The 25,766-nt window shown below is 44.8% G+C and overlaps 1 protein-coding gene and 1 long non-coding RNA gene across 2 annotated transcripts in view; one reads left to right on the top strand and one right to left on the bottom strand.

Moving 5' to 3' along the window:
* The window catches only part of arhgef17 (Rho guanine nucleotide exchange factor (GEF) 17), a 67,556-nt gene extending 44,462 nt beyond the window's left edge, over positions 1-23,094 (bottom strand). The window contains exons 1-2 of the mRNA XM_085429915.1: positions 22,860-23,094; positions 17,359-22,726 (exon numbers count right to left, since the gene is read on the bottom strand). Of these exons, the coding sequence (XP_085286041.1) occupies positions 17,359-22,620 (5,262 nt within the window). The 5' untranslated portion in view covers positions 22,621-22,726; positions 22,860-23,094. The remainder of the gene's footprint in view (positions 1-17,358; positions 22,727-22,859) is intronic.
* LOC146693915 (uncharacterized) overlaps positions 1-25,766 on the top strand; it is a 340,133-nt gene that overhangs the window by 297,213 nt on the left and 17,154 nt on the right. The window lies entirely within an intron of this gene.

The following is a 25,766-nucleotide window of genomic DNA, read 5'->3' as shown; positions in this document are numbered from 1 at the left end:
TCAGGCTGGTGGTGGTGTAATTGTTTTAAGTGCATCGTTTACCTGAGTGTAGTTACTGACCATCCCAGTATGATCAGCATACCCATATTCTGATGGTTGCTTCCAGAAGGACAGCGCACCGTGTCACAAAGCTCAAATCATCTCATAAGGGTTTCTCAAACATGACAGTGAGTTCACTACTCCAGTGGCCTCCACTGTCACCAGATCTCAGTCCAAGAGAGCACCTTTGGGGTGTGGAGGAACAGCAGATTCTCATCACTGATGTGCAGCCGACAAATCTGCAGCGACTGTGTGATGCCATCATAACAATAAAATCTAAAATCTCTGATTAATGTTTGTTGAATCTACAATATCAAGAATTAAAGCAGTTCTGAAGGTAAAAAAGGGGGATCCAACCTGGAATCTATCTGATCAGTCAGCCAGATTACAGCAATGAATCAGGCACTGCAACCCTCAGTTTAACCTAATACTAAAGTCGGTGTATTTAAATGTATGTAACAATGCAACAATACCTATATATTAATATCTAACATTGGGAGCACCTTTAAGTTGGAAGGAATGAAGCAGAAAGGTCAGTGTGAGACTTTTCTGTGATCGGTGCCTCTAAGTGGAAAATGTTCATCACTTATCAGTAAAATATCAACACTGAACACAAGAGGAGAGCGCAGAAAGGAAAGGAATCAAAAGGAGCTCTACAGTGAAACTGAACAATGATTCCCTTTCCCCCTTTTTCTCATCTCCTCACATTTCTTCCTTCTCCCTTTCATCTTGGAATTGCTCTTTCCATCCCCATCATATCGCTCCTGTCTCGCATGGAGGGGGAGAGATAGTGAGAGGGACAGAAGGGAGGAAAGAGAAGTTTGTTTTTCCACAAGAGGACAACATTCCCAGGCCTGTACCATTTCTCTTCCTATTAATAGAGCACACACACACACACGTTATCTAAACACCAGCTCCTACATCACTATAGCTACTGCGGAAAACACAAGCAAAATCCAATATTACTTTATGTTGTAGTGTTACAGTGTGGTCAAATATAGTTACAATTATCTCATGATCCACCACCGGCGTGATACAGAGACAGAGACAGACGAAGGCAGAGCGCCGACAGGAGTTTAAGATCATTTATCGCTGTGCCTCGCCCATGTTCTTGTCTTGTACTCCTTAATAAAGCAGTCACTCAGCCTCAGGCCTGATGTCTGATTTATTTCGTGCATTCGGCTCACTCATATCATACCGTTGACTTTGACAGTGAATTCAAACAATTTCCACACTCGCTGGAATCCAAAGTTAACATGACACCACAAAAAAAAGAAAGGGAAAAAAAACAACAACGATGGGTCAGTCACGCTTCCACCAGGACCCAGCTCCTCCACATACCCCAAAACTGTCTTACTTATTACCAGAGGAGCAGCCTACCGTAAACAAGATAAGAGGTTGTCATGTACGTAGCTGTTAGGCCTCTGTGGTGCAGAGGTTAAAAGGTCTGGTGTCGACCCCGGAGGCTGCTCAGCTCCAGAGGTGAATGACGGGGGAGGCTACAGCTCGGCGCCAGTTTTGTGGAGACTCTCTACACAACAGAGATCAAACTTTACAAATGAATTTACACATGGATTTGTGCTCAGCTCCAGCAAGAGATGATGCTGTTTAATATGATGTCATTGACTTGTGCACATCCTGTTCATGTTGTGTCCCGGTCACTCTGTGATGTGCTGAGTACCAAGAGATCCCAAAGGGAACGGCCTGAGCCTTTTTTGTTGGTTTGATTTTGTTTGCTTTTGTTTGTGTATGAGTTTTGCCACTAAGGCTTCCCTTATGCTCGCAGGATCGGGTGTGGTGCTCTCAAATAGTGACTCCGCCAATGATGAATGTGCGAATATCCACTGTGGTATTCTCCTAAGTGGTAGGTGTCCCCACTCAGATAAAGCCTTCACATCAGCGCTGGTAAAGGGGGATCAGTAGCCGAAACCAGAAGCAAAGAAATCAAAGTTCTTTTTTTCCAGTAAGTATCATTTTTCCAAACTATACCAACATCTCAGTTTCTGCACTGATTCATCATTGAAAAGTGACCCAATTATACAACAGTGCTGCTTCTTAATTAAGGTAAAGCTGAGGTCATCGTATTCGGCCCCAAAGATATGATAACTGTGGTGTCTAAGCAGATACTTACTCTGGATGGCATTGCCTTGGCTTCCCGTAACAACACTGAGGAATCTCGGAGTGGATTTTTGGCCTGGATATGTCCTTTGACACACATATTAAAAGTAAAATGGGAGGCAGAGCCTTCAGCTTTCTTCTGTAGAACCAGCTCCCAGTTCGGATTCAGGAGACAGACACCATCTCTACTTTTAAGATTAGACTTGAAAGCATATAGTTAAGGCCCAAACAGGTGGCCCGGAGACCTCCCTTAGTTACACTAAATGTTTCGTCTTCAGTCACCTTATTTCACTCACTATATGTTTATACACTGCTCTGCTTTTAATCATTAGATATTCATACTGTCTGGCTCTCTTTCACAGTGTGTCCCCCTCACCAGCACCACCACCCCACCACCACCACCGGTTGTGGCAGATGGCTTTCCCTCCCGAGACTGGTTCAATTGGAGGTTTCTTCCTGTTAACAAAGGGAGTTTTTCCTTCCTACTTTTGCGAAGTGCTTACTCACAGGGGGGCGTATGATTGATGCCGTTATCTCTATATTATTTTAGTGTTTTTGCTTATAATATAGAGCGCCTCGAGGCAACTGTTGTTGCAATTTAACATCATGGTGGGGAGTCACATGATTAATAGTGGATCAATGACCCTCTTAAGGGATAACCCAAAATAGGGTTTAAATACCTGGGACACACCAGCATTTGGTTTTAGAACTGAAGAAGCTTCTCAGATGAGAAGTGAAATATCTTCAGGAAACTTAAGCTCAATCGCTTTCTTTCCATGCTCCTTGGACGTCATATAAACAAACTAGAATAGTTTCTTAAACCCGGCTACAGCATCAATGGCACCCGGGTGTGGATACAAAATTGAGAGGTGTACGACCAACTGAAACCAAAGTGTGGCTTACCCCAGTGGATGTGACGTCATTTTTGATGTGTGGCGCTGTTCGCCAGAGTGAGAACATTGACGGCACCACAACTCTGATCCACAACAGAGATTCAGCCTAATGTAAATTACTACCGAGCAACTGATCGTGTATAATTGGTGTTATAGCGTCAACACCGAGCTTCCATACTTTGGTTTGTGCCAAGTTGGTAAAATGATCAAGAAAGATTTATTTCGGGTTTATTATGATAAAAGTTCAATGTCGGCATTATTGGATTGGTGACAAATGTTCATACGCCAAGCAAATCTTCTTTAAATGGAGCTGTGTTTATATTTTGGCCTGCCATGCTTCGAACATGCACATAGAGTCCTTTTCTGGCTGAGGGGCTGTTCCCTCCGTCAATAAGATCCAGATGTGAGCTCAGTGGGAGAGTGGATAAAAATAGAGTGAGAGAGGTGAGAGAGGAAGAAAGACAAAGGCGGAGACGGGGGTCAGAGCGAAAGCAAGATGGACAAAGTCTCATCTGAGCATACGTCGACACAAAGCTTCAAGAACCTCTCTCATCGTCCTCAACTTCTTTCTCTCCCCTCCTGTTTCTTCTCCCCTCTTAAACAAAAACACTAGCCCCTCTGATGTCACCACATTCCTATGACAAAACACGCCCGGCCCATACACACAGTTGCCACGGGCGACCAAGAATACACACAGGGGTGACCCTCATCATTGTCAAACCCTAAAATATTAGACCGCAGCTCCATGCATGACTGTTCGTAATGTCAGCATTGGCAGTTTAAAAAGTCCTCCCTCTGTCTTTTCTGCGCTTTTCCTCTGACAAATATATTATAGCTGCAGAACGATGTGTGTGTGTGTGTGCGCGTCAAAAAAATGCCTCCCCCAAACCCACTTCCTGCCCTGCCCTTTCAATGAAGACAATTATGGCTCCTGCAAGCAGGATAACACAGAAGAAATAGCTCCTTAAAAGGAAGGATCCATGTTGTTTTTACCTCTGCACATAATTTTTCAAATTAAAAGCCAGTGTCGCATGTTTTTTAAATATAAAGACTAAAAGAAGTTTCTTGTGTCTGAAGGAGAGCAAAGGTAAGGTATTTATAATCTTTATGGCATTTTTGCTTCTTTGGAAAGTGGCCGCAATGACGAGCTGCAACACTGAGAGTGGCTTTACTTCTATTAAATTAAAAATAAATGGTAGCATGACTTCACTGCACATTACACTACTGGACATAACTGATTACTATAAGCACATATTTAGTGCTTTTTAGGGTTTAGAGTGGCTTAAATGAACAAGGAGGCCAACTGCTACAGTTTGGAATAAAATAGATATAAAAAGATCCTTTGGCATTGATGTCTCGATACCAGACAGGAAGTCCTGAAGACATGAAGATATGATGATAGAGCAGTTTTAAATCATCGACTGTGAAAACACTGAACTTTTCAAGTGTCACTGAGAGCTGAAAATGCTTTATACTGAAATCTAGTGACAAACCAGCGACCTTACATGTGCACCGTGGGTCAATGGTTTCTCAGCAGGAGAGCACAGATACTTAACAAACGTCACGTGTCACATTTCTCACTGACATCAAACTGGAGCTAAACAAATAGTCATTTATGACCAGCTAGAGGTGAGCTCCATATTCTCATTGTGCTAACCCCGTGCATCCCGGACATCTAGTGCACATCTCTCAGGTGGCAGTGGCTTTTAATAATAATGGTATTTGACACCAAAGGAACAAAAGGTGTTCTTTAAAGAGGTTACCTCAACCGGGAAACCAAGAAGCCAATAATAGTGTTTTCACAAAGGGCCACAGAGATTTGAGGTGGTGCTGTAGGCCTTATACCAATATTGGATGGCCTTTTATTTCCACCTTTTACAAATACAAATTTTATTTGTCACATACACAGTACAACATATAGTGAATATGCAGTGAAATGCTTGTGTACTGAACTGCGGACAGGCTGCAGACGTAGCCGCACCACTCCAGGGCTGGTTTTTAGCATGGGGCACTCTAGCCAGGACCCCGGGTAGGAATCGAACTCGCAAACTCCACTCCAGAGGTGTGTAGTCTTACCACTACACTATGGTCCTAATTCACACTAGCATTACTTCTCTAACCTTGAGGTGTATCTAAGGCCTCAGTCACACAGGCCTAGAGAACGGCTGGCGACACACTCACAGCCTCCAGTTGCTACAGAAATCTGTGCGATCCCCAACCAGTTGGTGAGTGGTTGCTGGAGGCTGCTTGCTGTTGCTGAAACCAGTCACAAAGATGTGCTGTACTCAAAACCTCTTTGTGATTGCTTTAGTCGTCCATAGTTTGAAGGGAAGACGCCAACTTGTCTACAAACACTCGTCATTAGTACTTGAGCCGTGGGAAAACTTCTCCAGAAACAGAGAATATTCGCCTTCACACACACGTTTCAGATGGTGCAACTTTTACTTTTAACCCTTTAAATCCTAACCTAATTTAGCCTTTAAACCAGGGGTGGGCAACTCCAGGCCTCAAGGGCCGGTGTCCTGCAGGTTTTAGATGTATCCTTGATCCAACACAGCTGATTTAAATGGCTAAATTATCTCCTCAACAAGTTCTCCAGCGGAATGTAATGAACTAATCATTTGATTCAGGTGTGCTGACCCAGGGTGAGATCTAAAACCTGCAGGACACCGGCCCTTGAGGCCTGGAGTTGCCCACCCCTGGGCTAAACCCTAACCCGTCGACATGCTTCAGTTTCACTTCCACTAGGCAAGTAGTTGTTGAGGGTTTGCAGACAAGTTGGAGTCATCCATATAACCAAACATTTTACTTGGTGAAAGGAGGTTGCCGGTAAGTTGCCAACTGATGTCTAGGCCTGTTTTTCCTTGTTTAAGCTACATGTTAGATTTGGGTTAGCCCATATTTATCTATTATATTTGGTTTGTTTTTTTGAGTTATTGTAAAAATATTATATCTTAATTAAATTGCTGATGAGTAAACCCCTTTCTTCTCTAAGTCCAGACAAACTGTTGATTTTTCTGTACCTGCACATAAAATGCATAATGTAGGAGACTAATTGCTAGCTCTTCCACAAGCCTTTGCAACCATTTATTTATTCATTACTTAGCCCTAACACCCTTCTCTACAGCAGCAGCTGTATGAAGTCATCATGGATTAAAGGTAAGTGTTTGCTCACTGCAGTGGTCAGGCTATAAAGAGGCTTGTTAAAATTATGTAAAATTCACATGATGAATAAAGCGCAGTTTTTAAAGAAGGGAAAGCTGGAGGATTGCTTCATGAAAATAACCAGAACAAGTGAGCAGACCTGACGTTTGAAAGATTCATATTTTATTTTAAAGCAGCTGACATGGATTCATAGCTCCCTTCTTCTTCTTCTTCTTTTTTTAAATTCAGGGTCAGATTATGAGCTATTTTAGGGCCTTGTCATCTTCTTATCATAAAGGTTTTGCTGCTTCAGCCTTTAGTTACAACCTTGTAACTTTTTAGTGAAGTAAAATGATGAATGAGAAAACAAAGACGTGACAGATCAAGAAAAAAAAGAAAAAGTGCAACAAAATCAGAACAACTACAATAATGAGTGTGTAAAATGAAGTGGTTCTCATTTGAACTGTGCTTATTAAACTTTGGGTTTGGATCCTTAATTTTACCATAGGCTTGTTTTTAATGTGTCCACGTTGCCAAAATCCTGCTGTTTTATCACGCTGCAAATCAGGCACCAAGATTTAGTCCTGGCCGGACATTTATGCTAACAAGTGATGTTTAATAAGAGCTCTTTTAAACCCCATGAGAAAAATGGTTAATTTCTCTCCTCCCTTCACAATAACATTTCAGAGCCACAGAACCGAAATGCCAACTGCCGAATAAAATGTTTGAACAGGGGAAATGTTGAGGCCTCGCTGAAAATAAGAAGCCTATTGAGGAGTGAAGAAGGACTACATTGTTTCAGGACAAACAGACCCGATTACCCACAACCCCCTAGCTGTCACTGGGTGATGGGGGCTTTGTGTGAGTCCTTCAAACAAACGTTTGGGGACAGATGCACGCACAAACACACTCGCATTCCTTCAATCTGCAGATAAATGGCAGTCATCATCATTAACCTTCATCACTGCCCTTGTGATTACTGCTGCTGTTATATCTGGCAGAATTTCCACGCTGCTGGATGAATGTGAGCGACAGCCAAGGGACAGCAGGTCAGCACACACACACACACACACACACACACACACACACACACACACACTTAACCACAGGAAATTAAAATTTAATAATTCAGCAGGATTGTAAGCAAGGTTTGGCAAGAACAGCATGCCAGTTTCAGTTTGGACATTTGGTTTTAGGACACGGGTTCCACAAGCACGAGTGTGTCTGGTATTTCTGGAATCGTTTGATGGTATTTGTTTTGATTCAAGTGCATTAAATAAACAACAGGGTTCATGCCCAAATGAAGCTCTGACTCAGAAGAGATATCTCTCCTCCTTTCTTTATTTTCTTGCTTTACGCCAGATCAGGTATCACCGCTCCTGTCGACATCATGCAGGGCCAAGTGTAAAAAACAAATCAGCATTTAGAGCTCTTGGCCCAATCAAACCAACACTGACCTCAATGTCTGAAACTTTTCCTGTTAACGCCGGAAATCTTCTGTCTGTGATAGGCAACCAATCAGATGACTGGCTTTGAAGGAGGCGTCTTCCATTGGATAAAAATGGATGATTTTAAACTGTGCATCATGTAAACTTACTGTAGTGGAGGCCAAGAAGAAAGACATGGAGGTGGAAATGCAAGGTACAAGCAAGAACTGTGATTCTCTGTTTACGGCATTGAAACGATGCACAGCAGGGGCAGGAAGATGCAGGGAACAGACTGTCTCACTTTAATGGCCACTCTCCTATGATTTCTTCACCCTCTGATTTCTTAAGTGCATTTGGCACAATCCAGCTGCTGCTACTGAGGGAGAAGCTACAGGAAAAACATCCACCACCTCATGGATTACTGACTAGCTGACGGACAGGCGAGACCAGGAAGCGCTCTGCACGAGCTCCACTGTGTCGTCTCCATTCCTGTTGAGCTTGTACACATCAGACTTTCCTTACAGCACTGGGTCAGGATCATGCCACCTACAGAGATACTCCCTATCAAAGGGAACCATGAGCAGGGAGTTGCTGTTTCCACTTCATTATAAAAGAAAAAAGGTGCACAAACATGTAGAAATCACTGACGAGTCTGGGCACTGATAGCTCTGTGTTCGTCTGAGCTTGTGCTAAACTCAATTTAGTGTGTGAGATAAACACACGCAGGCGTGAAAGCGTGCACACACATCATCTCCATGCTTATGTTTCTTTCTGTCTCTCTCTCCCTCAGTCACACTACCACACACGAGTTCAGCTGAGGTAAGGTCAACATATTTTCAGGATGACTCACAGCTTGGTGAGAACTCATCTTGGGACTAAATGTTTTACTTAAGTACAAAGGTTGCCGGTGGCCAGAACCAACCTCTCACCTATGTGGGGGGTTGAAGAAACAAAACAGGTCACCTCCTCAGGACTTTCTTTTAATTGGGAGAAAAGGGCCTAAAAAAAGTCATCAGGACTATATGTTATGTTACGAGGACTGTAAACAAAAGCCGTGCTTTAAGCTCCCCCAATAAGGCAATCTGAGTATTTATTAACCTCAGCGCGAGAGGTGAAGTGAAGTTGCACTAACAGGCAGATGGTGACCGGATCAGCTCTGATGCTGTAATAAAAGTGGCATTAATCTGATCACGAAAGGCTCAAACACACACGAACTATATTAAAAATGCTACAGCGATGCCATCCCCATGCTGCAGAGGATGATGGGACATCAGAGGGAACCACAGTGATGGAGTCCACCTCAAAGGGGGTGATTTCACTGATGAGGTAATACAATGACAGCAGCGCAGAGCTAAAGTTACAAGATACAAAGCCTGTGATTCAGCAGTGTACGATCCACACACACAAACAATGGAATCTAATTGTGGAATACCTTTAGTACTCTAATCTAAAGTTTTACTCAAAAACATGAAAGCTTTCTACCTGATTACATTCATTAATCGTCATAACTAAATCCACTCCAGCTTCAGGGAAAACATCAAAAACAAATGTCACTCTGCAGAAAAAACGAAATCAAAAACCACTCCACCTGCCTTTGAGGCGTCTTTGGCCGTAGCTGCTCCCTTTTCCCTTTTCCAATCATCTTCCTCCTCACCCTGCGCCTTAATCCGGGAACCAACCAGCCACTCGGGAACAGCGCTCCGACACTTCCAGCGTCTCCCTTTCCCATTTTCACGAGTGTTTCTTAACTGACAGCTAGAGCATGAGCCAAACCGGCGGACTGATGCCATAAGATAAGGACAGAAGCAGAGAAGGCAGGAATGGGAATGTCATGTTTCCCCAGGGTGGGACAATGGAAATGAACACCCAAGTCAGCCCACAGTTAGGCCGAGGCCAAGACGCTGTATACGACTGACTGTGTGTGCACGCCTGTGTCCAACCACGCTGCAAAATATGCCATGTTAGACATCGCACAGTCATACTATTGTGCGAGTGACAAGGCAAGACATACAGGAGGTCACTGGAAGTTTAGACACACACACACACACACACACACTTAATAATATAACCACTCACAATGCAAGTTTCATGGTTTACTCTCCACTGAACTAAAAAACAGAGGATTTCAAAGTCATATGAAAAGCAAATTAGGCTCGTTATAAGACATACAGCCACATTAGAACAGCTTTTCATTCAGCTCTCATTAGGCACAACCAAAGGGAATATACATTTTTCCCACAGCAACCAGAATCCGATTGGTTCGCTAGGCCTGTGTGACTGAGGCCTTATTTTTAATGTCTTAGCTCTTGCTTTAATGTTCACCCTGTACTGTGGTGCCCAGACTGCTAAAGTTAAAGCAGACACAACTAAAGGACATAATCTTCGTTGTCACTAACTCATTTCTGTTGAACTACAATGGATTTTTTTCCCCCCAGGTATTCTTCACAGGACCTTTTTTAGCTTTGTTAGCCTCGGGCTGTTTCACTCAGGCACATGGAAGCTAGTACTGTAGTAAACCTCACATTAGGTGAATCATCAACAAGCTGAAAACCTGAATTTGCATCTTAGAGAGCTTCGAGGCCACATGGTCTGCAGATGTATGTGACTCAGACAGAAAACCACAGAGAAGACTAACTGATATGAGACATAGCTCATATGGTTATCTTAAAGCGTCTGACCCATTTTCTGAGTGGTATAAGAACCGGGTCAAACTGGAATCTGGACATTTATGTCGAGACAAAAAGCACGTTTCAGTATGTCGAAATCTGCCCGTGCACACACAAAAAAGCTGAAATAGCAACTCTGTTAGAAAGTGCTGTTTCAGAAGAGGCTTTCCTTACATAAGCAAACTGCTCTGTAATTACACTGGGTGGATCCACACCAACCGAGAGAGGAGCGAGTTAGAAAGAGACAGTAAAGAGGAGAGCAAGTGGGAACAAAGAGAAAGAAAAGACAGCCACCGTTCACAAGTTTGAACTTTAATGGTGAAAAAGAAACAGACAGCCACCCTCCTTAAAAGGAAAAGTTGAAGATTTTCAAAGCATATTGCAACCGTCACCAACCGAGGGCAAAGACATCTGAACCGTTTTTCCCACAGATGTTTTTTCCCCACTGTGAGAACCCAGATGGAGCCTCATTTCTTTGCTGTGACACTACATGTCAGTGAGGTTTATGTATTTATTTATTTTTATTGCTCAAAAGCATCTTTTGAAAAGCTTCATTATTCACATGCTATCTAGTCCGTGGATGTTAACCTAGAATTAGTTACTGCAGTCCAAGCAAAGTATGGACTGTGTGTGCTGAGCTTATTTAATCCATTTTAAAACGAGAAAGATTGGCCAGTGACCAAATTTACAGGGTTTTTTTTCTCTCTTCATCTTTTTACCAAATTTAATCAACGTCATGTTGGCAGTTTTTTGTGTAACAACGCCAACAAAAAGACAACTAATCACTAATCCAAGAGAAGACCAAATACAAAAGGAAATGGTATTTTGGACAGTTATCTACAGTCTTGCTGAGAAGGAGAAAAGAGTATTCTTTCCTGTGTCTCTCCTTTAGTCTGTGTTTTGTCCCCTATAGACTTTTCTCTCCTTTCCCTGGAGGTTTCTTCCTGTTAAAAGGGAGTTTTTCTTTTCCACTCTCAAAAAGTCCTTCTTCACAGGGGGTCGTTTGAATACTGTAGGTCTTTACCTTACAGTATAAAGTGTCTGCTGTTGTGATTTAGTGCCATATAAATACAACTGAATTGGAAATACAGGCTCAATTAGAAGCTACAGTAAACAGCACAGCTCTGTAACAAAAAGGCGACCAAATCGGCCTCAAAGCTTACTTTTAAAGCTCCAAGTTTAACCAATTCAATTCCAGTTTTTTCATATTAATGGCCACTTTGTTAGGTACACATTGCTAGTCCTGAGTTTTTCCCCTTTTGCCTTCAGAGCTGCATTAATTTAGCACAGCATGGATTCAACGAGGTGTTGGAATCATCCTGCAGATATTTTGGTTCGTACTGACGGGACAGCATCACACAGTTGCTGCAGATTTGTCAGCAGCGATGTGCATCTCCCACGAACATCCCAAAGGTGCTGTATTGGATTGATTTCTGTTGCCTGTGGAAGCCATTGTCATGTTCAAGAAATCCTATTGAGATGATGTGACCTTTGTGACACAGTGAGTTATCCTGCTGGAAGCAACCATTAGAAGATTGGTACACTGTGGTCATAAAGCTATGAACATGGCCAGCAACAATACCCAGGATGGATTCATGTTTTCTTGTTGTTTGCACCCCATCCTGGCTTGCATCAAAAGTTCAAGCTGCTGGTTGTGTAATAGTGAGGAGGATATTTTTAGACTCCTTATTATTAAATGAGCATAGTTTAAGCTCCTCAGCATACCTGAGTATTGTTGTTGGCCTTGTTTATTCCTTTATGACCAGAAAAAAATCAAGACTCGTAATACCAGACAACATTTTTTTAACCTTCTGTTGTCCAATTTTGGTGAGCCTTTGTGAACTGTAGCCTTAATTTCCCGTTCTTAGCTGACAGACGTGATCATCTGCTGCTGTAGCCCTTCTGCTTTGAGGTTGTGCAACAAGCCTATTTAGAGATGGTCTTCTGCAATACCAAACTTATAACAAGTGGTTATTGTTGACATCCTATCAGCTCAAAACAGTCTGGACATTCTCCTCTGACATCAATAAGGCATTTTCACCCAGGAAACTGCCACTCACTGGATATTTTCTCTTTTTTGGACCAGTCTCTGTAAACCCCAAAGATGGCTGTGCGGAAAAACCCCAGTAGATCAGCAGTTTCTGAAATAACCAAGCCTTCCCATTTTGCACCAGCAACCATGCCTCATTCTGATGCCCAGTTTGAACCTCAGCAGGTCAAACGGCACTAGGCTAGATTGTTCATTGCTTTTGAGTGTTTTTATTAAGCTGACCAGCTGCTGGCTCTATACTAATGCTATCATGCAAATGTGAAAGTAGTATCACGCCTAAATGTTTTCTACCCAAAGTATTACTGCAAAGAGATAATGTAATCTATATTGTTTTATATAGATGAACAAACTATACCCAGTGAGCTACTCTTGGTTATTGATTAAAATTACTGGTTAGATATTGGGGACATGTTCTCTGCGGTCTTGAGGCTTTAAGAAGGATCAAGCCCAACATTCCTTTTAATTACTGGTTATACTTGTGACACTTGATCTACCTACCAAGTAAAAACTACACAATAGACATGCCAGTATATTTCATTTATTAAATCAAAGCACACTTGCGTCAGTATCGTGGTTCCATAATTATCTTTTTAGGCTTAACCTCTAAGGATTTGTTTTCCAACTCCACCCACATAAAGTTAGAAGCTTCCCATGTGTCACTGATGCCACAGATATCAGTAGACAACCTTTTGATCTTTTGATTCATCCCACCGCTTCCCTCTCATCTCCAGAGTCTTTGGGTCATTTGGGCAGGACAAGCCATATCTGCACCCTTTCATCTCTCCGATACTTTTTTACCTCTCTCTCAGCAGCCAGCACTTTTTGGACCTCGCTAAACCTCTGCTGACCTTTGCATATCAAAAAACAAACCCCCTCGCACCCACACAATATCCCCTGTGTGGATATGGAGCTGACCTTTCCCTTTACTTTTAAGTGTGGTTTCAAAGAAAGCTGCACATTGGATAAGCTCCTTCTTCTCCATTGATCACAGTGTAAATGATTTTGATTGCACATTTTGTAGTTGATAAAAAAAAACACTTCATTATACACTCACCTGTTCAACTGCTTGTAAGCACAAATATTTAATCAGGCAATCAAGTAGCAACATCCAAGCATGCAGACACACTCAAAGAGACCTGCTGGAGTAACTTAAGAGACTTTAAATGTGGCATGGTTGTTGGTATGAGTATTTAAGAAACTGTTAATCTACATTTCCCTCAGAGTCATCTCTGGAGTTCACAGAGAAAGGAGAAAATATCCTGTGAGCAGCAGTTCTCTGAGTTAAATAGCTTGTTAATGCTGGAAGTCAGACGAAAATGACCAGACTACTTCGAGCTAATAGGAAATAAACAGTAAGTCAAACAACCACCAGTGATGCAGAAGAGCATCTTTGAATGCACAACACATCAAACCTAGAAACAGTTGGGCTACAGCGGCAGAAGACCACACCAGCTGCCACTCCTCTCACTTGTGACTATGCTTGATAACTAACAGTAGACAACAGCAGCAGGAGGCTTGGGTTACTCCAGTTTATCTGTGATTCAGTGCTGACTGAAAACATCTCTGATTTGTGATAACATGCAGGCACCCGTCCTTTATTTGTGAGTTCATAATAATATTCCAGGTGTAAAAAGACAAAAAAAAATGTGTTGTTTTTGTTTTTTTGGCTGTCTGAAGTAAAACCTATAAGTGGAAATAGCCCAAGAAAAAGATCCGTCAGAGGGAGAGTATTAGATTCCATGTGGGTGGCCTGATATAACAAAGTCGGTCATAAATCTGGAGTTATAAACACTGTGCTTTTAGACCTAATCCATGGAGAGCGGAGCACAAACCAATCTCTATGCCTCTTTCCTTCTCTCTTACTATATATCCTCGTTCGCTTCTCCCATTACCTCAAAAACCCACTTCCTCTATAAACTTGGCTGGCCTCATCAATAGGAGAAGAATGAACATCAGAGTTAAGAAATGTATTTCACGCCACAGTGAATCGCGGAACAAGTAAAGTCTGTCCACAGTGTGCAAGAAGTACACAGAAGCATGAACGATTTGGAGTTGGCATCCTTTTGAGTCCAGACTGTAATTTGTCTGATTACACGCACCAAACAGCATTTAATTACTGGCCAAAACTGACTTTGGGGCTTTAAATTGCTTAACGCATAATGACGAGTACCTACAACCCAAATTATCCTGCAGAAGCCTTCTAATAGCCGGCCCACATGACCAGTGTGCAGCTCTTTTGGGAAAGTTAAAGACGGTTACGTAACATGAAGCAAAGGGAAGATGGGCCACATTCCTGCTGCCTGTTAAAGTGAAAACTACTGCAGCTGTAGGAGAAACACACACACAGACACACACACACATCCAGGAGGACTTACAACGCATTTCTTGGAGGCAAAGACAATATTTATGCCTCATCTGACCTATAAAGTGCTACTCTATACCAGAGAAATATGAATTTTACCCACACTGGGTAAGCTGTGGTTACTTTTTCCAAACATTTAATGAAGGACTTTACCAATGCATGATCAAACATGTTCAGTTTCAGCCATAAAATTTATATCTGTCAACATAATATTATAATGTTGGTCAAGATTCTCTCATAGCACTGCCTTACATGAAAATCTGGACATCTGCATAAATATCAATAAGATTTGTCCCCAGGCAGTTTCAGTGTGAGGATCCAAACGTTTGTCAAACATGTAAACTTTAGAGTTTAAAGGTTTCCGCTTTAGTGAAGAAAAAAAAAAAAAGATAATGGTTATATTAAGATTTTACATTTTACTCACCTCTGGTTCAACAATAAACCAGCCTTTTCCTACCATCTGCTCCCATTACCTCTCATTCCTTCACTCCCCCCGCCTCCCTTCCTTCCCTCCATTTCCCTCCTCTCCCTGTTCTATTTTGATCCTGTAACTTTTTTTAAAACCAGAAAGTTTCCTTCCAACTCTCTCCTTTTTTTGCTCCCTGCCTTCCTCTCTCCGTCTCTCTCTACCTGACACTTGGCTCGCCTGCCTGCCGTGCACCAAGACAAAACGTTATGACCTCACTTCGGTGCAATGTTCCAGAGAGACACGGAGAGACAGAGCAGCGATGAAATAACAGGAGGTAGAAATATAGAAGAATTGGCATTAAAAAAAGATAAGTGGAGATGGGATGAGGGTATAAAGTAGAAATGCAGCCTGGAGAAAAGAAAACAGCTATGATTGGCAACATCTGGATGTGGACGGGAGAAGAAATGGGGACTGGAATGATGCAAAGGGGCACGGGAGGAGGAGGAGAGGAAAAACAACAGAAATTAATGGGAGATTTTGATGTCAGGAAACTGCACCATGGCTGAAATAAGCCATGTCTCCAGAAAAGGAAAGAAAAACGCTCCTTCTTCCTCCCGTTCTTCATCCCTCCCTCGCTTTAGGAACTTGCCTGCGATCCATTTTAAATTGGCACTGTTGTTATTACATTCAGTCCAAATCTCTCTCACACACAGAGCACCAGTGCTGCAGGACCCTAAACACAGTCACCTGGCAAAAGTCTATGCTCTGAAGATTTGGAGCAAAAAAAGAGGCACTGACATAGTCCAGACGAACAACATGCATGGGCTCACACATACACAGGAGTATGACTAAAGAGGATAAAGAGAAAAACAGTTTTATACGCATGCGGGCGACACACAAATAAGAGCGCACCGGACACAATAACATGCACATAGCCAGTACTGCTGGAAGTCATCAAACCCTTCAGTTACTGCAACAACTTCCCTTTTCCCTAAACCCATTTCCTGCCCGATGAGGGTCACTCGCCAGCCACTGCTGCTGTCGCTAAGGACAATCGATTGCAAACAAATGAAGAGCAAACGTAACTGATGCAAATATTATTATCAGTGAAACCAAAAACAGCCCTGTGGACTGGATGCTGAAGCCGTGGAGCCGCACGCAAAGCTACATAATTGTTTGTTTTGAGCAAATAAAAACAACAAGGCTCAGATTCCTGAAAAACAGACACAGCGACAAATCTCAAGTAACCACAACAGTCGCTATGATAAGCAGCTGATGATGTAAGAAAACTGAAGTCTCGGACGTTAGGCCTGCACCTTCCTGTCCTTCCAGGCCTCAGACTGCATGAGGTGTGCTCTAAGCAAGAGCAGCCATGTATGGCAATCAGTGACACACGCACACACACACACACACACACACGCGCACACACACAGCTACCTTTAAATTGTCTACTCAAATTGAGTAGAAAAGCTCCATATAAGTACCATTTTTCTTTAAAGCTTTCCTATGTTCCCTTCAGTTTCTCTTGACAGTTAGTAACCTTTATATTCCAATGATACAACAAGACAGACGGTCTCTCCCGGTGTTTAGACAGAAATAAGCAAATGTAACATTACATCAAACATCCACACGCATAAACCCAGTCTGTGTTTGGGAGAACTGTTTATTACATCCCCCCTCTATGATTCTGGCACGGAGACAATCGAAACTGGATGAAACAAATAAACGAAAACAGACTCGGCGGGCTTCAGTCCATTCCTTAATGCCTTTTGTCTGCAATCTGTTTAATCAAACTAATAACATCCTCTGATGTTTGTTTAAACACAGCTCAGCCTATAATGGCTTCTGTATTGTAAGGTCTGCGTCCAAACATGCTCCGAAACTAGCTGTACGGGTCCCGAATGAAAGCGCTTCATAAAAGCAGAGATACACACAGGCACTGGGTGCAGCTGCACAACTGTGAGAGCAATCCATAGAAAATAAATGTTCAATATTCTACCAAACGTTTCTCACGCTACATCTGTGCTACCTCGAGTAACAGGGAAACAGTGAACCTCCAATTTTGAAACATAAAAACTGAAAGTGTGTGTCTGTGTGTAATACTGTGTGGTGTTCATGGCTTCTTTTTTGCAGCTAACAATGGCACATTTATATAATTGTTCAGGGAAGTAGGTGAGCATTTGAGGTTAGATTATCCAAACTCAAAAGATGTCAGGTAAAAAAAAAATCCATGAATGAAAGGTAACTCACCACTTTAGGCTTGGCTCTCTGTGGCGTGGGCGCGGATGGAGCGTCCTCCTTCTTCTGTGGTCCGGCTTCTGCCACCCCAGTGGGGCTGGTCTCGCTGGGTCCCTCTGAAGCTGACACTGCGCAGTGTGCTGAAAGCCCTCCTGGGCCCTCGGGGTCCCTTTCAGAAGTGCTCAGATCAAGGATGTATTTCTGCGTCACATCCTCCAGCGAAGGGGCCTCATCTCCTGAAGGCCTGCTTCCGGGCGGGGGTTCTGTAGCGGATCGGACGGCAAAGTCTACCTCCTTGAGGGGCTGGAGTTGTGGAGGTGGGGAGATGGGGATGAAGGTGGTGGGCTCGCTGGTGTGGCGGGCATGCTTGGGTATGGTTTTGGGTTTGGACTGCAGTGGCAGTGGGGAAAGAGGAGATGCGAGCTTGGTTTGGTCGCTGCGGTCCTCGTGCACCTCTGAGCCCAGCTCCGCCGGCTCAAATGGATCCTCAGGAGGGGAGAACGTCAACCTGTTTGGACGTTTTCTGGTGGGCCGACGATTCATTCTGGGAGACAGAGCTCCGGCTAGTTTAAGGTCAAAGTTAAACTTCTGGACCTCGTCCTCTTCACCTTGGTCTATGACATCACCATCTTCATCATCGTGGTATTCGGAGGGAGGGGTGCTTTCCGACAGGGAGCGAGCCTTTGTGACTTTATTACTGTCATTCGGCTGCTGATGCAGATGCGCATGTTTAGGTTTAACTTCGGGTTCCCACAGTTCCTCTCTCTGCTCGCTCAGGATTGGCTCGCTGCTGGAAGGTGGAATCTGGCCCAGGTGCTCCAGCTCACTGATTGGCTGAGTGCTGCCAGTCTGACCTCTGCACTGAGGGTCATTTTGAGAAATAAAAGGGGCATCACTACGGCGACTGGGGTCACTGAATGACTTCTTCTTGGGGGCTTTGCCATTGCTGTGCTCATCTGCCATCAGTCTGTCCATCGCACCTGGCTCAGCCACAATGTTCCTGATCACCCCACTGTAATCCCGAATGGCGTCATCACGGAGCCCGCCATCACTGCAAACTGACAGGTCACTGGCCACGCTGCCTTTATATTCTGACAGCGTGCCCACAGAAGAAGCTTCTGGAGCACCTCCCCCTCCACCTTTGACAGACAAGGATCCTAACAGGTTGCTGTCCACAGAAGAAAAGTTGTTGTTCCCCTCTTCTGCCACAGAGCAGCGCCGCTGAGGCATGGGGTCACTGAGAGAGCGGTAGACTGTAGACTCGCCATTTCCCACAGCTGATCCTGTTGTTGACTCTGCATTGCTGCCATTACTGGAATCAGAGCCCGCGTTACCAGAGGGGGAGAATTTGCGCCTTCGACGGACAGCGTTCGGGGTTGCGGGGGTTTCAGATCCTCCCCCTCCTCCCGCAGTGGCTGCTGACCCCCCGGCACTGTTACCGTGGATCCCCTCACTGACGTTGGCAATACCAGCAGCAGTGTTCTGCTCTGTGACAAGGCTGTCGTTCTCAGCCACACGGGCAGGAAGAGCCACAGTGCGAGGCGCGCTCACCTCATTCAGACGATTTGCACAGCTCAAACTGTTCTCTGTGATCTTTTCTCCCTCCTGCTTAAACCCGTCCCCCTCATGGAGCGCAGACTGCTTCCATACAGTGACCGGCTGCTCTAGCACATCCCATGCTATTCTTGACCCCAAATCGACCGCTTCTGAGCCCAAGTATGACCTATCCGAGGGGTCGCCGGGTCCCGTCTCAGGCTCCGTCACAATCCCTTCATCTGTTAAACTCGACTCAGGGCCCGAAAGTTCATCCACAGAGCGGTCGTAGAACACGCTTTCATCCGAATCACCCTTCAGCGTGACTCTCTCCAGCTCTCCACTCTGTCTCTTTGACTTCTCCCAGTACTCTGTGCCCCTGCTGTTTAGCTTCTCCATCTGCATACTTTGTTTATCTCTCTCACCCCTCTCCCTCACCTTGTTCTCACTCTCCCTCTTATGTTTATCCTTGTCTTTTGTGTTCTCAAACCTAGCCCCTTGATCTCTCCTTGCCTCATCCTTTATGCCCTCCCCAGCCTTCTCCATCTCCTCGATTGTTTTCTTAAACTTCAAACATTCAGCCCTAGAAATACTGTCACTTCCTCTTACAGCGACACAATCCTCGTCATCATCTTCCCTCGTGCTCATCTGGCAGATATCTCTAATGACCTGTCTGGCTTCCTGCACATACATGTCATGCACTGGCATCGCTTCATCATCATCAAAATCACCATCAAATCCATAATCCCTCATTCTGCGCCCTCTCCCAACCCTAAAATCTCCACCATCACTTTCTACTTCCCTGTCTGACACCACCACCCTCCCTCCACTGCTCTCTCCATCCGAATCAAGCCGCTGCTCAGAGGAGCTCCTCTTTGTGGGGCCGCTTGTCAAGTAACACCTGGTGGCAGGAGCAGGTTTGTCTGAATAAGTAAAGGATTTCGCACGCCGCAAAGTGGCTGTCAGGTCTTTGAGAGACGGGCGACGCCCTGAAGATAGCAGGGTCCCGCCGTGAGCCCCTGAACCAATCCTATACACTGATGATGACCCCTCCCCAACCCCTGATCTATCCCCTCCACTTGATTTATGCACCCTCAGACCCGGCAGGTCAGATTTGAGAAAGCTTAAGAGCGTCATAGTTTCTGAGGTGATATCAGGGTTGGATGTGGATATCTGGTGTTTCTCATTATCACTGACCCTACCTCCTGCTGTGACTTTCCTTAATCCCACGTTCTCACCACCTCTCTTCCCTGAAGATAACCCACTTTCTCTGGCAAGTGCACTAGGCAACGGTGTTACAGCTGGCACAATCTTGGGGCGCACACGCACAGGGGCACGGGAGAAGTTGTCCCCATGGCCGAAGCTCGGGGAGCGGTACATGGTAAAATTCCCATGGTAAGTTTTACTCAACACGGAAGACGCCGCCGCTCTACTAGTGCTACCTTCTGCTCCCCTCGTATTAAACAACACATTAGCTGCACGGTTGGCACAGCCAGCCAAGTCCTCCTCTTTCAGTGTCTCGGTGCTTGAGTACCGGCTGCTGCAACGTGACTCGCCGGGGCTGGACAGAAATGGGGGTATGCTGACCTTTGACACTCGCGACACACCCGGGAGCGTCACTGAGGTCACAGGTGAGGTGATGTGCTCCCACTGCTGCACCCTGGCTCTGTGACTGCTGGGTTCTCGTGCCGAGTGGCTCCGGGTTACCGCCCCGCCAAATTCCCCTCCAGTGTTTTGCTGGTGCTGCCTCTCTAGGTGCTCCATCATCACGGCCGCATCACTGTCACTGTCTTCTGATTCGCCATCATGATCGTCGTAGTCATCACGGCCTGTTATTAGAGCAGCCCCGCTGACTTTCTTCTTCTTCCTCAGCGAGCGCCGGCGGACTGCCTCTCGGCAGTGGGGGCCTAAGGAACCAGGACTGTCCTCCTCGCTGCCTGAAGACCTGCCAATGGCCTTTGTGCCCCACCAGCCATTTTTACTGTGGGATAAATAGCTGCCTGCTCGCTCTGTCTCACCCCTCTCTCCTGCCCGGTAGGAGACAGACAGAGAGGGCTTATAAGAAGCACTCCAACTGCCTCCTCTTTTTCTCCTGGTCTGCTCCTCCTCTACGTCTCCAGAGCTAAACCTCCAGCGGGAGCTGAGGGGAGAAGCAACTTTCGCTGGGTGTGTTAACTCAGTGGAGGGAGCTACAGTGGAGGAGGAGGAGGAGAAGGAGGAGGCGGTAATGGCTTTATCTGGAGCTGGAGCAGATGAGAGAGAGGAGGCGGAGGGGGCTGGAGCTCTAGAGGAGCTATGTAAGGAATGTAAACTATCCCTGGGCAGCCCGACCCCCTGTCTATCCCTTCTCTCCCTCGCTGTCGGCTGGTGAAGAGAGGAGGAGCAGGAGGTGGTGTCCGAGCTCTCCGATCGACTCCGAGACGAAGCGGGACAGGGTTGAAGGTCAGGGTTAGGGTCAGATGTCAAACCTGTCGATCTGGGGGCCTGAGCCGCCGCCTCAGCGCTGGGACTATGAGACCTGTATGGAGATGATTTAACCCCGTGGTAGCGACCACAACTGCTACCAGAAGTGTTTCTGCCAGACACTCTGTTACTCTGACTGCGCGCCTCTACGTCTGCCTCCTCATCATTTGAGTGCCGAGAGCGGTCGGCTTTGGAGTAAAAGCACAAACCATACGTTAAAGTCTCTTTAGCAGCACCGCTCTCTCTGCTCTGTACTCCAGCTAGGCACTTGTCATGAAAGGGCAGGTCACAACCTTCATTAGCTGAGCTGCAGGGACACAGTCTGTGTCTCTCAGAGCTGCAGGTGAGCTCCTGCAGGTGGCCTCGGCCAACTGCCTTTAAATCCTCACAAGCTTCAACAGTCTTGCCCTGCTGCAAAGGCTTGCTTTGCCTCTCATCAAACAGCTGCCTAATTTTAGTAACACTGGGCCACTTGTCAGAGTGCAGGGGGTGAAAGTCAGTGTAGTGTGTGGCGTGATAACTTCTGTGGGCTTTGCAGGGTGGAGGAACCCCTCTACTGCTAACATCCTCCTCTTCATCTGGAGTCAAAGTCTTTGTGAGCTCAGAAGGAGGTGCATTAATCTGGGAATAGTCTCTCTTACCCGACTTGCCGCCGCTGTCGCTTGATAAACTTCTAAAAATCCGCTTGTCGCTTTTCCTGTCCGAGTCTGAGCCTGACACAGAGTCGGTGCCCGAGTGAAACTTAAGCGCCTCTGCTGTTGCGCTGTCACTGTCCTGGAAATATCCACCACCGACACCGCCGCTGTCCTCGTGAAAAGTTTTCCCAGGTGGAACCCTGTCACTCCTGGAGCCTCGGGCCCGGGGAAAAGCGCTGCTCCCCCGCGTGTCCGCTGCACAGTCTCCCGGCGAGGCTGTGTGCGTCCTGGCGGAGCCGCTGCTGTTACTCCTCCTGCTGTTGCTGAACTTCTCAGTCAGCTCGCGGATGGATGGAGAAATGAAGGAGAGAAGAGAGGGAGAGCCTCTCTTTGGCTCTGCGGTTAGGAGGCTGGCGGTGGTGGCAGAGATTTTGGAAACTTTTCTTGACACACTGACATTACGCGTCGTCGTCGTCAAGGGCTGCTCTGCTTTGCTGGGCTCCGGGGGAAGGGCGACGCCAACTGCCTCCAAATCCCCTGATTTGTGTGGCTGCTCTTCCCTCCTGTTGGCGACCCAGGGCCCCAGCTTTCTGAAAGAGACGCTGCGATACACAGCCGCATTCTTCTCCTCGCTTTCTGCCATTGTTCATGTCTTTTGTTACGGCTCTCACACACGCATTGGAAACTCCACGGGTAGCTGTTACACATCCAAGCACCTTTTCTTAGTTGTGGTCCATCTGCAGTTTAACCTAACAGCAAGAAAAAGGGGGGAAATGAGTGCTGGCAAAGCTTCATATTGCTCTGTAACGAGGTTAGTTAAGTGATAAATAAAGTGTTCAGTGAGTAAAGTAGCTGAGTGTTGCCCTCTTATCAAAAACTTACATGTTGTCGACTCCCGAAACCGTATCCGTGCCAAGTGGGAAAGCGATACAAGTTTTTTTTCTTCTTCTTCTTTGGCCCCAAATCTTCACAAACACAACTTCTCCATTGTTTTCCTCTCACTGTTTCTAAACGTGTGCCCATCGCCAGGCACGGGCCCTGCGCATCATTCCCTAATAATTCCCAAACTGTTTATGGACTCCCTGTTTTGGCATGATTTGCTTTTCCGTGACTTATGTTGTTTTTTGCATGTAAATGCCTGAGATAGAGGCAGAGAGGGGGGTGGCTGGGCGGGACCAGGGGTATAGGGGCAGTCATAGCCCCCCTCGGGGATTGAGAGGAAAAGCTTTTTTTTTTCCCCTTTTTGATAGGAGAGGGGATATACTGTGGACTAACAAGATGTAATTATAGCTCTTTCCCTTGCGAAAAAAACCCCAACACACACACACACACACACACACACACACACACACACACACACACAATTCTAAGTGTTTTAGACACTCCAAAATATTTATTATTCAATACCTACAATTTGGACTTGCAACATCTTTATGAAACCTAAAGGATGTCAATGAAAACATAGGTGCTGATTTCCGAGATGCATTCAAGGTGTTACGTTTAAAAATCAGCCTTCAGGGGTAAAAAAAAAAATTCACAAAGGAAGCCAAAGAGTTTGAGTTACTGCACAGCTCCAGCAAACTTTGGTGTGATGGTGTTTGTGAATTACTGTGTCAGCATTCAGGGGGAGCTGGTGGTGTGGTGGTGGCAGGGAGGATAAAAGTTTTCACTCGTGCACAATAACCCCTCTGTGGTGCTTCCCATGTGGCTGTCTGGTTAACAGGTCCTTTTGTTCCAACGGGGGGATTCTGTTTCACAGGCTGTGAGAAAAGTACACGCTGGCTGCAGCGCCCCCTAAAGGCGCACTCGTAACACGTCAGGTCAAAGGTGGAGGTTGATGGAAGAACCCAAACGAGCCCGGTGAGGTCAGCCAATCTATCTGTGATGGCATGATGCATTTAAATTGAGGTCATTTAAATTTAAATGACCTTGCAGGGTCCGAATGTGATTTGGATTGAAAGGATTTTTGGAGTTTGTTTGATTGTTTTTGTGTTTGTTAATGTTTTTTTTTTAAAATCCCAGCAAGAAACATTTTCAGGAAATCCCCATCTGCCTTAGTAATTCACTCCTAACCAACCAATTATTTTCTTTAAACACAAACAAATAGGAAGAAGCAGTACTGATACAGGAATTGAAACATTTCTTAATAATTCAGACTAATTCTCTATTAGCTCAAAATCTTTAAGAAAGTTTGTTTGCTTTTTGTTTTTGTTTTTTTAAAGGTTCTCCGAACTTTTGCAAACTTGTTAGTTTTAAAAAAAAAAATTAATTGTATTTCAAAATACACAATATTCTTTTCTGGTGGAGCACCAGTGTGTGTTGAGTTTTTGTTCTGTAAGTTTGTTTGTTTGTTTTTTCACCAAAACCACAGCATTTACATTTTTATTCTAGCTTGTAAAAGTATGAGGTTCACTAATATTTATTTTTATGTCCTTTTGGATACAAACAGCATTGATCTGGTTCAGATACTCTTCTCACATTTTTTCCATCTCTCTACACTGCTGAACACCGAATCAGAGTTCCTTTAACTTGGAAACTGAAGAGGAAACTGCAGCGGGTGGTGAGGGCAGCAGATCGGGCAATTGGCACTTCACTAACCCCCCCTCAGAGACATCTATACTGGCAGACTTCAGCAGAAAGCCAGCATCATCATCAAACACCCCTTGCACCCTGGACACTCACTCTAGGTGCAGTGACTCCCAAGCTAGGCGAGTGGCTCCAGCAGAGCCCGGGAACAACATCGGAGATCTCTGTCCAGAAGAGCGCAGTCCTGGGAACAGCTAAGATACTGCGCAGGACCCTCAAGCTCCCAGGCCTCTGGTAGAGGACCCGAGCTTGAAGGATTAACCGCCCACAGGGGCGAGTGGGGAATTTATTTATTTCTTTTTATATGTAAGCATGTATGTGGAAATATGTGTGTATGTACGTACGCATGCATAGATGCATGTATATATACATATATGTATGGGTGTATCTGTATGTATGCAGGTGTATGAATAATTTGTACATATCTTTCTTGTGTAAATGTAAATCTGTCTGTGTTATTATGTAAATACTTACTTACGCTATTGTGTATTTCACACGGAGAGATGCCAAACTGCCTTTCATTGTTCTTGTAACAGTGACAATAAAGAGCTATTCTATTCTAATCTATTCTATACGGCTAATACTGGGCCAGATCCCCTTTTTGTCTTCAAAACTCTTTGTGCTAACCATTAGCAGCTAATGGACTGCAATCTGGTGACTGCGGAGACCGTTCAAGTACAGTGAACTCACTGTTGTGTTCAAGAAAACAGAGATGATTTTCACCTAGAGACCTGCTGCTCACTGGATATTTCCCTTTTTTCAGTTCATCTCCTATAAACCCCAAAGATGTTTGTGCAGGAAAAATCCCAGCAGATCTTTAGTTCCTGAAATACACTTAAATCACCTTTTTTGCCCCATTCTGATGCTTCGTTTGAACTTCAACAATCTACATATGTAAATACACTGCGTTGCTGTATTGTGATCGGCTGATAACGCACTGGTGTTACCTAAAGGTTGAACAGTAGCGTGTAAGCAGATCACAAACTCTTAGATGATGTCTTTTCAGTCATTTGTCACATTATTTAAACAGCTGTCATCATATAATCATATGGATTCAGAAGCTACTGGCTGCTTTTTTATATTCACACCTAAGGTTTGAATTCAAGTTCTGCCTAAACTGAACGCTTGAAGTTAAACTACAGTAAAAAATGGGGAAAAAAAGGAAGCAACACAGTCTACTCCCTCAGTATTAATATATGATTG

Source organism: Copadichromis virginalis, linkage group LG14 (genome assembly GCF_057382275.1).
Source record: "Copadichromis virginalis isolate Kocher_CV1m ecotype Utaka linkage group LG14, C_Virginalis_male_GT1.1, whole genome shotgun sequence".
Taxonomy (NCBI): Eukaryota; Metazoa; Chordata; class Actinopteri; order Cichliformes; family Cichlidae; genus Copadichromis; species Copadichromis virginalis.
Note: the sequence above shows the minus strand (reverse complement) of the source record. Positions and strands in the feature narration are given on the sequence as shown.